This window comes from Theobroma umbraticum, unplaced genomic scaffold, assembly GCF_002168275.2.
Source record: "Theobroma umbraticum cultivar Fairchild unplaced genomic scaffold, ASM216827v3 scaffold_204.0, whole genome shotgun sequence".
In the NCBI taxonomy this organism is placed as follows: Eukaryota; Viridiplantae; Streptophyta; class Magnoliopsida; order Malvales; family Malvaceae; genus Theobroma; species Theobroma umbraticum.
The window spans coordinates 1,376,510-1,390,262 of record NW_018397267.1 but is presented as its reverse complement, the minus strand read 5'-3'; the positions used below and the strand labels follow the sequence as shown (position 1 = coordinate 1,390,262).

Sequence of the window (13,753 nt, the reverse complement as noted above, 5' to 3'; positions counted from 1 at the left end):
GCTTAATGATTATATTGGTTCTTGTATTATGCAGTGACAGGGGCCAACCATTTCCAGCAAATATTATTGAGGATGTTGGAAGAAAAGGGAAGATGTGGCATATGCAGGAATGAGTATGCTTCCGGCGGAGACCAAGCTTCCATTCTACCGTGTACAATAATTCTATAATATTTATCAACCATTCAAGCCATTGAGAGAACCATCACCCACATATTCTTAATTTCTCTTTCTTTGATATTTTGTGTATTATTTCATGGCCTTTTTGAAGATGGCTGATAGCTGGAACTATTGAGTGATTGCAATTTTGGGCTTAAACTTAGACCCCAAAGTAAAGGGCCCTAACGTGGATGGAGAGAGTAGTTGGATTGTACTTTCAGAATTGTTTTGTCTTGTCCAGATTTGTCTAACTCCAACTTAGGTGACCTGTCTCTTTAACTGCTCAAGCTCATCTTATCCTTTATGGAAAAGTTCTCCCTTCTCCCAAAACTTTTTTTTATTATTCTGTGTAATTTGTTACTTAATTCTTTGTTTCTTGGTTCTTATTTGATTTACTCTGTGATCTGTACGGTTTTTCTTGTCTAGGTAGGTGCAGCGGCGGCATCAATCTTCGGAGTTAGGAGTGAAAAGAAAAAAGTGCAGTGAATCTTTGACAGTGCTTGTGTTTCGTTTTTACTTGTTTTGTCTCTTCCTGGTCTTGACTTTGAGTGCCATTCCTCGGGTTAAAGACAAGGAAAAAGACAAAAAGTGAAAAGGCTGCCAGCAGTGGATGACGACGCGCCTCTTGCTTCCCTCTGTCCCACTCGCCGCTTGGTTTAGTTAGTCCTGTCGCCCCCGCTCGAGTCAGACCCTTTTTTTTGTCTCTGTGTACGTAATTCAAAACTTAAACGTGTTTATTATTTACAACAAATGCAGGAAAGGATTCGCGAGCTTGGCGGTAACAATGGAAGCCCAGCAGTACAGGCGAAGCCGACGGGTCCCGAAGCTAAGCGAACTCGAGCTTCTGAGAGGAATGAGAGTTTGATTGGTACTACTTATATTTGCTATGATTTCCTGCTGTTTTTCAGTGTTCATTTTTTCCCTTAGATTACGGGATTAGTTCCTGCAGAGGTTATCAGAGGAGATGGGAAACATATCCCTGAAGCTGCCAGGATTTGGGTTGAGTGGTACGAGGAGGAACCTAAAGCTTCAATGTTGGAACTCTTGTCAACACTGTTTCAGGTACTAATGGCAAAATTTTCAGACAAAAGTTTTCTTTCTTTTTCCTTTTTTTTTTTTTAAATGTGGGATTGTGCAGGCAGGTGGAGCTAGGTGTAACCCCAAGGAAGAGTTTGTTGATGAGGCTAATGTTGGTGATGTTGACGTTGCTCTGGTTGACCTTGTAGAAACGTAAGCTATGTGCCTTTTTATTTAGTACTGTTTGTTTTCATTTCTGCTAAGTTTAATCATATGGTGTGGAATTTCAGGGAGAAGTTGAAGGTTACCAAACTCCAAAAGGCAAGGTGTTTAAGAAGTTCAAGGAGAATCTTGTTTCATTCTGGGATAATTTGGTTGTTGAGTGCCAGCACGGGCCGCTTTTTGATGCTGTTTTGTTTGACAAATGCATGGATTACATCATAGCACTTTCATGGTCACTGCTTAACAGCATTTTAACATTTTTTTCTGATCGTGGCTAGATTTTGTGGAATGTTATGATGATGATTTAGTTTCTCTGGTTTTTCCAACACTATGCAGCACTCCTCCAAGAGCTTACTGTCAAGCCGCTCTGCTGATGGATCTCCAACTAGTCACGTCCTTAATTTCTGATGCAAAAACACTCGCTGAACAGCGATACACAACTCAAAGACAGTTAAATGCTAAAAAATCCGAAAAAAAACCAAGGGGAACAACTAAATGACAGGTTATTGAGAACTCAGGAAAGGATTAATCTGACAGTGCAGATGGTCGAAAATATATTCACAGGAGAGTTTCTGTATAGCTTGGTACATTAGTCAGATTGTTAAAGTCTTCTTGTATTCTGTCTTATCTAGTTTGTTCTTACTACTGCCTTATGAAGGTTGTTTAAGCATCGGTACCAAGACATTGATCCCAACATTCGGATGGTGTGCATACAGTCACTTGGCATTTGGATTTGTTTGTACCCTGCATTGTTCTTGCGCGATGAATACTTGCAGACATATTTGTGCAATGCTTTTCCGTTGAAAACAGGTTCTGTGTCATCTTTGCTGACATTGGCTTCTACCTGACGACAACTTGCATCCCTTGTATGATGATCTGCTTGTTGATTATAAGCCAGAATTCAGGCATGCTATCGGGGAACTACTATATGATCACTTGATTGCTCAGAAATTTAATAGCTTCCAATCTGGCCCGAAAGGTTTGATATTTTTGGGACTTTTTCATGCCCTATGAACCACCGTTTACATCAACGAATATTGTCTGCTGACAACGATATCCATCTCAGGAAATGATGGTCAGATCCATCTTGGCAGAATGCGACAGATACTAAGAAAACATTCAACAAATTCAATTTTAAGTCTCTATGTCCTAGATGCTGTTTGGGATTACATGAAGGCCATGAAGGTGTGCTAGAATTTTTAGAGCACATGCAGGCTGGCCAACCTGGCCAATGATATAAGATTGGCTGATATTGCTTGACTGTCATCATGAGGCAGGTTTATGTTGGGCAAGAGGAAACTGGCTTATCTTTAAATGAAGCTTGGGATAACTTTTAACGTACCTGCCCTGCTGTCAAAGAAAATTTTAACCATCAAATAAGAAATCTAACATATTGAAATGGTTTTTCTCTAATATTATAAGCTGTTTTTGTTTCCTAAGATGTCAATTTATATTTCACTTGGAGGACTGGAAGTGTCATCGGTCTGCTCTTGGATGTGAATCCATTAGTTGAGCTAACCAAGGAGGATGCTACAAACTTGATTGGACTTCTTTCTGCATCAGTTAGGAAAGCTGTTCTTATTGACAATCAAAAGCAATGTAACAATAAAGCTCAAAAAGAACATAATTTCTTTCTCTTCCTAATCTTGCCCTTCCTCCTTTTTACCCCAAACATCAGGAAATATTTGAGAACAACAGACGGGATATGACAATTGCCATGATGAAGAAGTACCCATCTTTTCTACTTAAATTCTTGGCAGACAAGGAAAGAGTACTATCGCTGCTTGAAATCATTGTGCATATGAGCCTTAAGTTTTATTCTCTAAAGACACAGGAGGAGGTGGGGTGATAGAAGTAAATGTTGATGGAAGTTATTAGATACAATTTTTACCTCAAATTTATATAAAGTTCTGACATGCATTTCTTTCAGAATTTTGTGCATATGAGCCTTGAGCTTTATTCTCTAAAGACACAGGAGGAGGTGGGGTGATAGAAGTAAATGTTGATGGAAGTTATTAGATACAATTTTTACCTCAAATTTATATAAAGTTCTGACATGCATTTCTTTCAGAATTTCAAAGTTGTTGTGCAGCTCATTATAGATGCATTCTTTAAACATGGTGAGAAGGATGCACTGAGATCAAGTCTGAAAGCTTTCCAGTTTTGTTGCACTGAAAGTCCAGGGGAGCTGCAAGATTTTTCCCACAACAAATTGAAGGATCTTGAAGATGAACTTACTATTAAGCTTAAATCTGCAATGAAGGAAGTAATGGTACTTCTCACCACTCCCTTTCTTTATTATTTTGGCCTTATGTTCCATATGGAAAAAAATTAATGAGTTTTAGATTTACAGGATGGTGAGGATGAGTATACCTTCTCGTAAATTTGAAAAGGTTCTATGAGCTTCAATTGTCTAGGCCTCTGTTGAATGAGAGCTTATATGAAGATATAATCACAGGTCTTCATAGCTTCAGAAACCTTGATGATGAGGTGTGTTACGTTAACAATCCTCAAGAATTCATTATTGTGCCTTTCCTAGCCTCCTTTCAAATGCATTTGTTCTTAGCTTGGTTGTTCATGCCCATTCAGGTCACCAGTTTTCTGCTTCTGAATATTTACTTGCGAATAGCATGGTCCCTGAATGGCTGAATGCAATTAAAAATAGTGAAACTGTCACTGAGGCATCCTTACCTTCTCATCTATCAAAACGTGAGACCTTGTTTGAGGAACTTGAATACTTTCTCAACACCTATCCTAAAGTTGGGGAAGACAATAAATCTGCAACTGTACTAGCTTGTAAAGTAAGCCTTTTTTGCTGTAATACGTGAACTTTAACAAGCTATGTTCATGTCTTTTGAAGAAGATATGTTGAATATTCTCTTAGTTCCAACTAATGAAGCTTGTGTTATTACTCAGGTTTGTACTATGCTACAGACTTGTGGTTTATGTTTAGAAAGAGAGAATTCTCTTCAACAAAGCTTGAAATTTTAGGATTTTGTCTGAGTACCCCTGTTCCTGAAAAGTTTTGGGGACTCTGTGAGCAGTTGTTCAATATTTCAAGTGACTGATTTCTTTAATTTCCTCTGCTGAGCACAATGTTTGATATCCGTAACTTGTCTGCAATTGGATTATTGGGTAGAGACATACTGACAGTGTCTTCAAGAGCTGGAACTGGAAGTTGTAGTTGACTGTTTTTCTTTGATTTAGTAATGCCTTTTAGGAAGTTTCATTGGATTCCTTGATAGATATATTTGCTAAAAATGTTTGTGACAGATGAGACAGAAGATGGAGATGTGGATAAAGAGTATGTAGAGGAGACAGAGAGATGCTGCCATGATTGCTGCTGCAAAGTTGATTGCTACAGATACAGTCCCAAGGTCAGTGTATCAGATGGAATCATTATTTCCTTAACACTCTTTTACTCTAAATATAGAAGTACCATTCTTTGTTTGATGCCGATTGCTGTTGCAGGAGTTTCTTTCTCCCAACGTTATTTCTCATTTTGTGATGCATGGAAGTAGCATGGCGGAGATCGTTAACAATTTAATCACAGTTCTGAAGAAAACCGACGATGATATCTCTAGCATCTTTCTAGAAGCATTGAAAAGGGTAGGACTCATGACCTTTTATTAGTATACCAAAATTTATACAATCATGCTGCCTTATATGTGTTTATTTCCAAGGCTTCTTGTTTGGAACATTTGCATCCACCACACCTCCTCAAGTTTGAATGGTATATCATAATTATTGCCAAATCTTTCTTTAACCTATGCAGTCTAAAGTCCTTCTTATAAGTTGTGACCACACAAATGTGTTTTGTTTGTCACCATTTGTTTATTTAAAAACTGTCAAATTCTTAGAGGTCAACCAACATCTTATTTGAATCAGGCCTACCAGCATTTTATGGAACTCTCCAAAATTGACAATGAATCCTTAAGATGCAAGTCTTTTCAAGATTGCGAAGGCCTGGCTGTGCAGCCTGCTGGAACATTTGAGGGTGCTGCTCACAACAAGCACAGATCAGATATCTTAAAGACTGTGAAGGAAGGGATTGAGTATGCCTTTGAAGATGCTTCAAAACAGTTGTCTTCTCTGGAGCCCGCTGTGTGTAATTTTGTTTCGGAACTTCCTATATCTGATGGTCTGGACATGTAAGAAATTCTCATGTCCTGATATCCTCACCTAGAAGTACTCTATTCAATTCCTGAAGCAATGTATTCCTTTAATCACTACTAGTCGTTTCAATATTTTATTGCTTTGCATGAGTCAAAAAGATGTCCAGAAACGGATGGAGAATGTCCATACAGATGAAGATCCCGATAGGTGGCACCCCTATTAGACATTTTACAATGCCTTGACAGTGAGCAAAGAATGAAGGTTTTCAAGGTACCAATGCACTCGAAATCCATTAGTTGATTCCTTTGAATGTAAAGTGGAATTTTGACTCTTTTAAATGCTTTTGTCCATGTTAAGAATAGGTGACTTGAGAATGCTCTTCACCCGGTGCCTCTTTTCTTGTGGTTTGCTAACTTAAATTTTTTATGGAAACAAGGGACTTTACAGACCTTTGGTGGAAACAAGGGATGATGGCTACTCTAAAATCTTGTCATCCAATCTGTCCTCATGGTGAAGCAGTACCCTTGAAGACACCACAGACCAATGTAAACCTTTGAGAGGAGATTCCCTTGCTGCATAATCTACAGGGTATAAATATGCTTTTTATGACTTCTTATAATGTACTTTTTATTATCTCTGCTCAGAATAAGTAATGTGTTTTCTTGCACGTGGTGGATTCTTTTCCTGCTATGAGCCTTCTCTTGGTGAACTCGCAAGATATTTAGTTATTTATTTGTTGAGACGGGTTGATAACATGGAGAGGAAGAGTAGCAAGTGGATAACTTAGTAAGGAGATTGCTGCCGATCCTTTTGTTTTATTATCATTTTTTTGGGGGGGGGTGGCGCGTGGGATGGAAACTGTGTGCCTTTTATAGCAGATATATTTGTCAATGACGCAAGAATGTGGACATATTGGCAAATTGCGCAGACTTAAGCTATCTTCAAAGGGTTCCTATCACCTCGTTTTAAGGGATAACACTCTGCATTATTTGCCCAAATATTTCGAGAAAGAAAACAAATTAAAAAACAAAAAGGAAAATAAAGAAGTCAAGATCATACCTGTCCACATTCATTCCTTGTTAGAACATGTTAAGCCCGGGATAGGACTTGCCAGCTGCTCTCCCTAACCATCTTTGCAATACCCTCTCAAGAAACATGAAAAACCATTTAGGAAAATCTGCTAGGATTCCTTTTTTTTTTTGGGTGATGATCAGTTCCATCTCTTTAGGATCTAGTGCTATTGACATAAAGAAAAAGGTAATGTGTTCAATTATGGGATTTTGACAATCTCATTTAGCAAGTAGATTAAGAGCAATGAACCACTAGTTTTATACTCGTTGCTTGAAGGTACGATGTTGGTGTCTCACGTGGTAATCTTTTTCCAAATAAAAACAATAGTTGAGCTGTAGTTATCAAAGGTCCAATTTCACCATTCTTCTCACATGTGCAGAAACCTTATCTCTCCAATAAGATAAAGTCTTGTGTGGTAGAGATAATGATGTCTTTTCAAGACACAGAAACTAGATGGCTTGAGCAATTTGCAGAAAAAGAAAAACCCATTTTTCTCTTGCTCTGCTAGAATTTGCTTACTGCAAGTAAGAATATTGATGAATCCATAATGGCCAATTACAGCTCCAGCTATTATGATGCTAATTTCGGTGAGTATTATCAAACTCCGTATGGTGTTAACAGTGATTTTTTTCCATCACAATCCTTAGCTTCTCATTCTAGCTATGCATACAACGATTGCGCTTCTTTCGAGTATGATCCAGCTCCCTGTTATGGTGCTTATGATCCTGATATTGGTCAGTCGATAGTTTCATACTCATCATACACTTGCAGTGAGCCTAACTATGTTGAGTATGGCCTAGATCCTTATGGAGGCGATTACACTACCGGTAAGACTCGGTTTATTGTCTCATATTCTGTCTCAGAGTTCAACGCGCCTGCGTTCGAAGAGTATGATCCGACCCCTTATGGGGGCGGCTATGATCCTGATGCAACATACGGCAAACCTCTGCCCCCTTCAGAGGGGATATGTTATCCTCCTTCGTCAGTGGATTCCAATGATCTATCCTTGAATAATTTTTCTTATGGGTCCATCGAGTCGCCTTATGGGAAAGATGGAGTTGATGAACCTGTAGCCAAACCTAGCAATGGAAGCAAAACCGCCACAGCCAAAGATCAAGAGCAGCAATCCCAGGGCAGTAGTGGAGATCATAATGTCGATTCCAAAGAGAAGCCTGTAGATTCATACCAAGGTGAAGACAGCAAGGAAAACTATCCCGATGGTTACTCTTCTGGGAGTGGTCATGGGAATGAATATGAAAAGAGGGTGCCTCAAATTCCTCCAGGGTACGGCTTGGAAGCGATGGACCTTTGTGAAAGTTTGTTTGGTTACTGGCCCTGCTTGGCCCGTGCAAAGAGAGAGAACGATTATAGGAATTGTCAGGGAGTTTGTAGTAAAGTGAGCAATGACAACTGCCTATGGGAGGGGACTGCAGATTATCTTTTTGGTAGTTCATATTCTTACGGTGGACGATGGGGCAATGGAGGTAGTTACGAGCATCCCATCTTTAATTATGAAAGGCACTATCAGGAACAGCATATATGTAGGCAGGTGGAGTATCGTGAGGAATATTCATGGCTGAATTGATTCTTTCTTTTTCTCCCTTTTCTTTGCTTTTAGCCAAAATGGTCGCAATAAATAAAGCTGTAATTAATGAAATTTGCAGCAGTGTGAGCAATTCTATCTGCAAGTAAGTGTTTCCTCCATGACTCCCACTAGATCCATCATCTAATCTGTTCTTTTTCTTTTCTTTTCTTGAAAGTTGTATGCAGCTGGTTTGAATAATTCTGAAGTACTGCTTCAAATGTTGCAAGTGATTAACTGATGTAAAAATCTGTAAGTTGTACATGATATTCTGAGAAATTGGTCCCTCATGTTTCTGGTCTTGCCTCCAAATGTTGAACCACAGACAATTTTCTAGGTATATACATCATTGTTTAACTCTTTCCTAAAACCAAAGAATAATGGTGACCAAAGAAGAAGAAAAAGCAAGATTTAAAAGGGGATTGAGGTTTGCAGCATTCTCTAATTAAGAGATGAAAACTGCTGTCAAGGCATCAGCTGGCCAATTTCAACAATTGCTTGACAGACATCATTATTATAATTGATTATATAAGATAGGCAGCAACTTAAATTTGATGGCTATTACTTGAGAATGCTTGTGGAGTTACTAACATCATATTCCACCAGTGCCTGAACAGTTGCAAACTTATTCGAACTCTTCAAATATTTCTGCACTACTGTTGTTCATTTCTTCATATCAGAAGGAAATGAAAATGCATACACAAGATATGCAGCAGATAAATTTCTACACAATTTGAATCGAAAAAGTTACTAACATAACTTTAATTAAAGAAACCAATGCCGGGAACAACCAAAAGAAAAGTGAGAAAGTGCGAGCAGAAATGGGGTCAGGTCAAAGAAAGCACCAGACATTCCAATCAATACATTTACAAGGATATCATCAGAGCAGTAGGAAAAGTCATAAAGAGAAGGAAAGTGGTTCTTGTTTATACCAGACGATAAAGAAGTATATAAATCATTTTGTTTATTAATGTGGCAACCGATTAATTACCTTAATTCAAAGCCTTTTTTTTTTCTTGTTTTGTAACCTGTTTACGTGTCAAGACTCCCATTGTTTAAGGGAGTTAAGCATCCTTTGTCATCCAGAGATTAACTTAAAACTAGTACTAGTAATTGGGATAATGGTTAACAAACTTAAATTAAGGGGAAAACAAAAGCAGAAAGAAGTCTAGGAAAGCTGTCAAACCTCGTAATCTTCACGCTGGGGCATGCAGCTGCTGCCCTGATCATTGTTGGCCGCCCCCAGGCTGAGTGACAAACTGTTGTTTATTGTTGTCAGATTCCTTTCACAAACCTTCTGCTAATTTTAGATTTCCCAAGTCACCCTCCAGATATGATCATCAAGCAGGCAAGAACTACAAAGTGTAAGAGACTGAGAAAGGGTAGTTTGGTGAATAGAAATTAAGATTGCCAGCCAAGAAATTGGGCAGTCCTCCCTGGCCCCTACTTCCATATAAAACACCCTTAAATCAAAATCTTTTAAACCCTTGAAAAAACTCAGCATCACAAGTTTCTGTCTCTGTCTCTCAAGATCCTCCGAACAATGTCTCTATCTCTGAAAACTCTGACACCCTTATCTTTCTTCATTCTCTTTCTTCTCCTCCCTCTCACAGTCACCTCCTCCATACAAGATCTCCTCCAGAGCCAAGGCCTGCCTGCTGGTCTCTTCCCAGACAATGTCAAATCCTACCAACTTGGCCCTGATGGTCGCTTGGAAGTTCACCTGGAAACGCCATGCATGGCCAAGTTTGATGGTAGAGTGCACTTTGACCGGGTGGTGAGAGCTAACCTCAGCTATGGTGGGCTTGTGGGGCTTGAAGGGCTCTCTCAGGAAGAGCTATTTTTGTGGTTGCCTGTTAAAGGTATCATAGTGAACGATCCTTCTTCTGGGCTTATCTTGTTTGATATTGGTGTTGCTCATAAGCAGCTCTCTCTTTCTCTCTTTGAAGACCCTCCTGTTTGCAAGCCTCAAGGTAATTGTCTTCTCCCTCTAATCCTTTCTGATTGATCTTGTTTGGGTTTTTCCGAGATTGATTTGGACCATGAATTTATTTATTGTGCTTATTTCCTCTGTTTTGGTTGGCAGAGAAACTATGTGAAAACATAATCTCTTAGCCAGGAAAAAGTTGTCTTTTGGAGTTTTCATCTCTTTAAGTTTATTCTGTTTGCTTAGGATTAGTGTTCTTTGGTTGTGTTTGTGAGAATCTTGAGGAGTTAAGTGTTCTTACTTCATCTAAAAATGGCTGTTAAATGCAGAAGTTCTGGTAGAGAAGGTTGGAAGGAAGAAGAAGGGATTTCAAGATCAGAGATGAAAATTCCATTGCTTCATTATTCAAGAGAGATTTTGATTTCCTTCTTTTATTTCCATTTGTTTTTTGTGCTTTTCTTTTACTTTTCAAAATTCCCAAAACAATATATGGAATATAGTTTGAAGATGGTATTTGTAGGGATGTAAAGATGGAAAAAATGGAAGATAAGATTTCACAATCAAGTGACCAAAATTTTTGGAGTTCATAAAGCTGTTGATGATAAACATCTTGAATGATTTTCTCTTTCACTTATCTTGTCTTCTCAGTAAAGCTTCATCTTCTTAAACTTCCAAGCTAAAAGTTAGGGGGATCTCAATCACCGCTTTAGATTGCTATTCTCATGCTAATTTTGCTCATTCTCAAGTGTCAGTTAGCAGCACTTCTTATCTAGAAAACAGAAAATTCTCCTCCTGCTGACGCTGGTTTTTGGCATTGATCTTCAATATCACGCATGAAATGTAAAGGAAAATTGCTGCTATTATTTGATATGTAAATCATCTTTTCAGGGTTTAGTTTTTACTGTAAGCATAACTCTTGAGTATATACATAGAGCAACACCATGATTACGTGAGCCCCATAGTTTACAGAATGAATTTTCAATTGGGAGGCTTCCAAAAATGGTAGGACACTGCTAATTATTGTATCAGAAACATAAAAATTTAAAGTAATCATGTATATAAATGTATTCTACTACTTTACCATGTTCTGAGGTTGTGTAATTTCAGAATTTCTATCAAGCAACTTGCTAACTACAAAAAATCCATCCTCCATCTTAAACAATATGACAGTAAGTAGTTTACGTTCCAAAATTCTATTACTAAGCTGGCAAGGGCTTTGGAAACTAGGAATAGGCCTCTTGGCTCTTTCTTGTGATGCGAAGGTAGCAAACAACTGCCACCACCACAGCCATCACAAATCCTCCAAGGATGACATCTCCGCCTGCTGCAGACTTATCAAGTGAAGAATGCTTTCCAATGGCTCTAATCACTGGCCCCTCTGCTATCATTTTGACATCCGGTGGATCAGCATCTATCCCAGCTTCTGGTGGAGTGAGCCTGGAACCATCTGTTGCTTGAAACATGACAATGAAGCTGAAAAACCCGGCAGCTAAAACAATACAAAGGTGATGAATCCGAGCCATGAAACTCAAAAAGCCGGGTAAAACTTTTAATCCCTGCCAAGAAATAAGGGTTGGTCATATATATAGAGAAGGAAGCTTGGACTGTATCTTGACTGTCCTGCATATTTTAAGAGAGTTGGTAGCATGCTGGTTAGAAAACTTGGGAAACTGTTCCATTTGTTTAAATGTTAGATCTTAGCATAACCCAATATTTTATGAGGGGAGGTCGTGTTCAGGAAAGGTATATTCTGGGGAGATATAGAAGATTTACTCCCCAGATACTCTTCAATTTAATTTTCTTTACAGAATGTGAGGAATCAACAAAATGACAAGAACTAACAACTATGTTCCATACGATAGCTTTCAACACAGAATAAGCCGTTTGCTCTTGGATTGATGGAAGCATGGCCATCAATGCAGCAACTTCACCCAAGCCAAGCTAGAAAGCTGGATTCAACAAAGCCATAAAAGTTGACGTTCTTCAGTACTAGTCCATATTCTTTTGTCTCTGTCCTTGTAACATTTGAAGTTATAACCAAATATCTCCACTTCTCTCTTAGCACTTAGCAGAATGATTGATCATTGTTAAACAAATTGAATAGTCAAATTTTCAGCGTCAATTGAACAGTTGTCAGCAGACACGGAAATTGAAATTCTAAAATAATCAAGCAACATTTTCGTCTTTTGTTCTTCTCAATATAATCAAGATTCCCTCTCAACCATGATAAGCAATAAATTTCTGCTAAGTCATATTATTACTGCTACAATTCAGTATGTTATTGGATAAAATAAACTGTGATCCTAGAATTGTCTTCCCAAATTCATAAACCAGAGAGACTAATCAGTAGCACATTCAGAACAGTCTCTAATGCCTCTCATGATCTCTAACAGAAATTCCTTGGTCTGCTCTACCATGAGATTATCCCCATAAGTTTCCTGAAATCATAATGAATGTAACATAAGCTTTAGCTGGATAATTTAGGTTTATAAAGGTGCGCAAAGGATAGAGAGGCGATTCTTGAGATAGTGCACATGACAACTACAGTACATTGGGCATATTTTTTTCTAATATTTTTTTTAAAAAGGAAGCAACAGAAATGAGATATTTCACTGAAAAAAGGGCAAAGATCAATTATTGATAGGGAATTCATGTTAAGGGTTATGTACCAATTTTGGGTTTGTTGCCATCACATGGTGGTACAGAGGAGATGTTAAGGTTTCTGCAACTACTTCTGGAGATAGTTTTGTACTTGCTAAACTTACCTGTACACAGGATGAAAAGAGCATTGCTCCTTTACATGTGGTAACATTAGTTTCACAAAGCTCAAAGCCCAGATAATTCATGGCTTCTATCAATTTAGTGAAGCAACCCCTTCTCTTCTCAATGATGATTCTTATCAGAAGCTTGTTGCCGTCAATGTTGGTCACATTAACGTCTTCCTAGAAACATCACAATTGATAGAGACATTGATGAGTGAAAAAGATCATGTTGTGATAAGACCAAATATAATGTGACTATGATTCACGTAAAGATATTGGGGTGAACAACCTTGATCCCATAATTCTTCATATCTTCTGCAGCATCAATTTCATTTGCCATTGGCTTTCCTCCCTCTTCAGACGATCCTTCCATTTCGAGTAGCTGTTCAGTGAGAACCTGTGAACTCTTCTGCAGCTCTTGGATGTAAGTAATTGCATCCTCAATTATTGTTGCTTTGTTCATCTACAACCAGAAACAAGAGGTGGAAAGAAACATTGTTAGAAGGATCTGATAAGACATTGTGGAAGTGTTCGGAACGTAAAATAGCAAATTGGAGATTGGAAATAAGAATGTTATGGGTTTTGGGTAGTTGCATTTGTGATTATTGGGACTGATGAACGCAGAGTCAGGAGCCTGTCACTGAGTTTCTGCCTCCTCCGTCTCTCGGCATGGAGGTTCTTTGATATGAACTCTGGGTCCTCCTCATCATCTTCAAGCCTTCTCCGGCCCATTCTTCCTCTTCTGGGACCTCGGTCACTCATGCCAGAGCCTCCAAATTCCATCTATGGAGTCTTGCTACTGCTCTCCTGAGTCCTGATATCCAAAACGCAGATAGCAATTCAGAGCACTAGCAACACTAAAACTTGGACACAGGGAGAACTGTTATACATACATACATA

At 38.6% G+C, this 13,753-nt stretch overlaps 4 protein-coding genes and 1 pseudogene across 7 annotated transcripts in view; 4 read left to right on the top strand and 1 right to left on the bottom strand.

Annotated features, from left to right (window-relative positions):
- The first annotated feature begins 822 nt into the window (after positions 1 to 822).
- Positions 823 to 1,904, top strand: LOC149526667 (sister-chromatid cohesion protein 3-like). 2 transcript variants are annotated; one of them, XM_089784848.1, is made up of 5 exons: positions 823 to 1,024; positions 1,106 to 1,218; positions 1,295 to 1,386; positions 1,464 to 1,499; positions 1,732 to 1,904. In XM_089784848.1, the coding sequence occupies exons 1-5, from the start codon at positions 907 to 909 to the stop codon at positions 1,892 to 1,894; spliced, it is 522 nt and encodes a 173-aa protein (XP_089640974.1). In that variant the 5' UTR covers positions 823 to 906; the 3' UTR covers positions 1,895 to 1,904. The 2 variants fall into 2 exon arrangements, with proteins under 2 accessions (XP_089640974.1, XP_089640973.1); XM_089784847.1 differs by having other exon boundaries at positions 1,097 to 1,218.
- A 1,540-nt stretch (positions 1,905 to 3,444) lies between these two features.
- LOC110424247 (sister-chromatid cohesion protein 3-like) lies at positions 3,445 to 6,263 on the top strand (annotated as a pseudogene). The gene is made up of 7 exons (XR_016351743.1): positions 3,445 to 3,667; positions 3,749 to 3,885; positions 3,985 to 4,196; positions 4,669 to 4,772; positions 4,867 to 5,004; positions 5,284 to 5,781; positions 5,948 to 6,263. The product of XR_016351743.1 is annotated as a sister-chromatid cohesion protein 3-like (transcript).
- A 606-nt stretch (positions 6,264 to 6,869) lies between these two features.
- Positions 6,870 to 8,454, top strand: LOC110424117 (uncharacterized). Its single transcript, XM_021438619.2, has one exon. It carries the CDS (start codon positions 7,130 to 7,132, stop codon positions 8,165 to 8,167), a length of 1,038 nt encoding a protein of 345 aa, XP_021294294.1. The 5' UTR covers positions 6,870 to 7,129; the 3' UTR covers positions 8,168 to 8,454.
- A 1,020-nt stretch (positions 8,455 to 9,474) lies between these two features.
- Positions 9,475 to 10,728, top strand: LOC110424437 (serine protease, putative (Protein of unknown function, DUF538)). The gene is made up of 2 exons (XM_021438996.2): positions 9,475 to 10,137; positions 10,421 to 10,728. The coding sequence occupies exons 1-2, from the start codon at positions 9,708 to 9,710 to the stop codon at positions 10,474 to 10,476; spliced, it is 486 nt and encodes a 161-aa protein (XP_021294671.1). The 5' UTR covers positions 9,475 to 9,707; the 3' UTR covers positions 10,477 to 10,728.
- Positions 10,729 to 12,309: 1,581 nt separating this feature from the next.
- The window catches only part of LOC110424438 (transcription factor DYT1-like), a 1,614-nt gene continuing 170 nt past the window's right edge, over positions 12,310 to 13,753 (bottom strand). The window contains exons 2-5 of one of the 2 annotated variants that reach the window (XM_089784986.1): positions 13,448 to 13,667; positions 13,143 to 13,316; positions 12,857 to 13,033; positions 12,310 to 12,529 (exon numbers count right to left, since the gene is read on the bottom strand). In XM_089784986.1, coding sequence (XP_089641112.1) covers positions 12,431 to 12,529; positions 12,857 to 13,033; positions 13,143 to 13,316; positions 13,448 to 13,636 — 639 coding nt within the window. In that variant the 5' untranslated portion in view covers positions 13,637 to 13,667 and the 3' untranslated portion in view covers positions 12,310 to 12,430. Of the gene's footprint in view, positions 12,530 to 12,712; positions 13,034 to 13,142; positions 13,317 to 13,447; positions 13,668 to 13,753 lie in introns of those variants that run through there. The other variant, XM_089784985.1, reaches the window with a different exon arrangement.

What these genes read in the sequence shown, in the direction of transcription:
- LOC149526667 (XM_089784847.1), top strand. Translation starts at nt 907, where the DNA reads ATGCAGGAAAGGATTCGCGAGCTTGGCGGTAACAATGGAAGCCCAGCA. An exon ending in GAGGAATGAGAGTTTGATTG is followed by an intron (nt 1,025 to 1,096) that starts GTACTACTTATA and finishes TTACGGGATTAG; the next exon opens with TTCCTGCAGAGGTTATCAGA. An exon ending in CTGGTTGACCTTGTAGAAAC is followed by an intron (nt 1,387 to 1,463) that starts GTAAGCTATGTG and finishes GTGGAATTTCAG; the next exon opens with GGAGAAGTTGAAGGTTACCA.
- LOC110424117 (XM_021438619.2), top strand. Translation starts at nt 7,130, where the DNA reads ATGGCCAATTACAGCTCCAGCTATTATGATGCTAATTTCGGTGAGTAT.
- LOC110424437 (XM_021438996.2), top strand. Translation starts at nt 9,708, where the DNA reads ATGTCTCTATCTCTGAAAACTCTGACACCCTTATCTTTCTTCATTCTC. An exon ending in TCCTGTTTGCAAGCCTCAAG is followed by an intron (nt 10,138 to 10,420) that starts GTAATTGTCTTC and finishes TGTTAAATGCAG; the next exon opens with AAGTTCTGGTAGAGAAGGTT.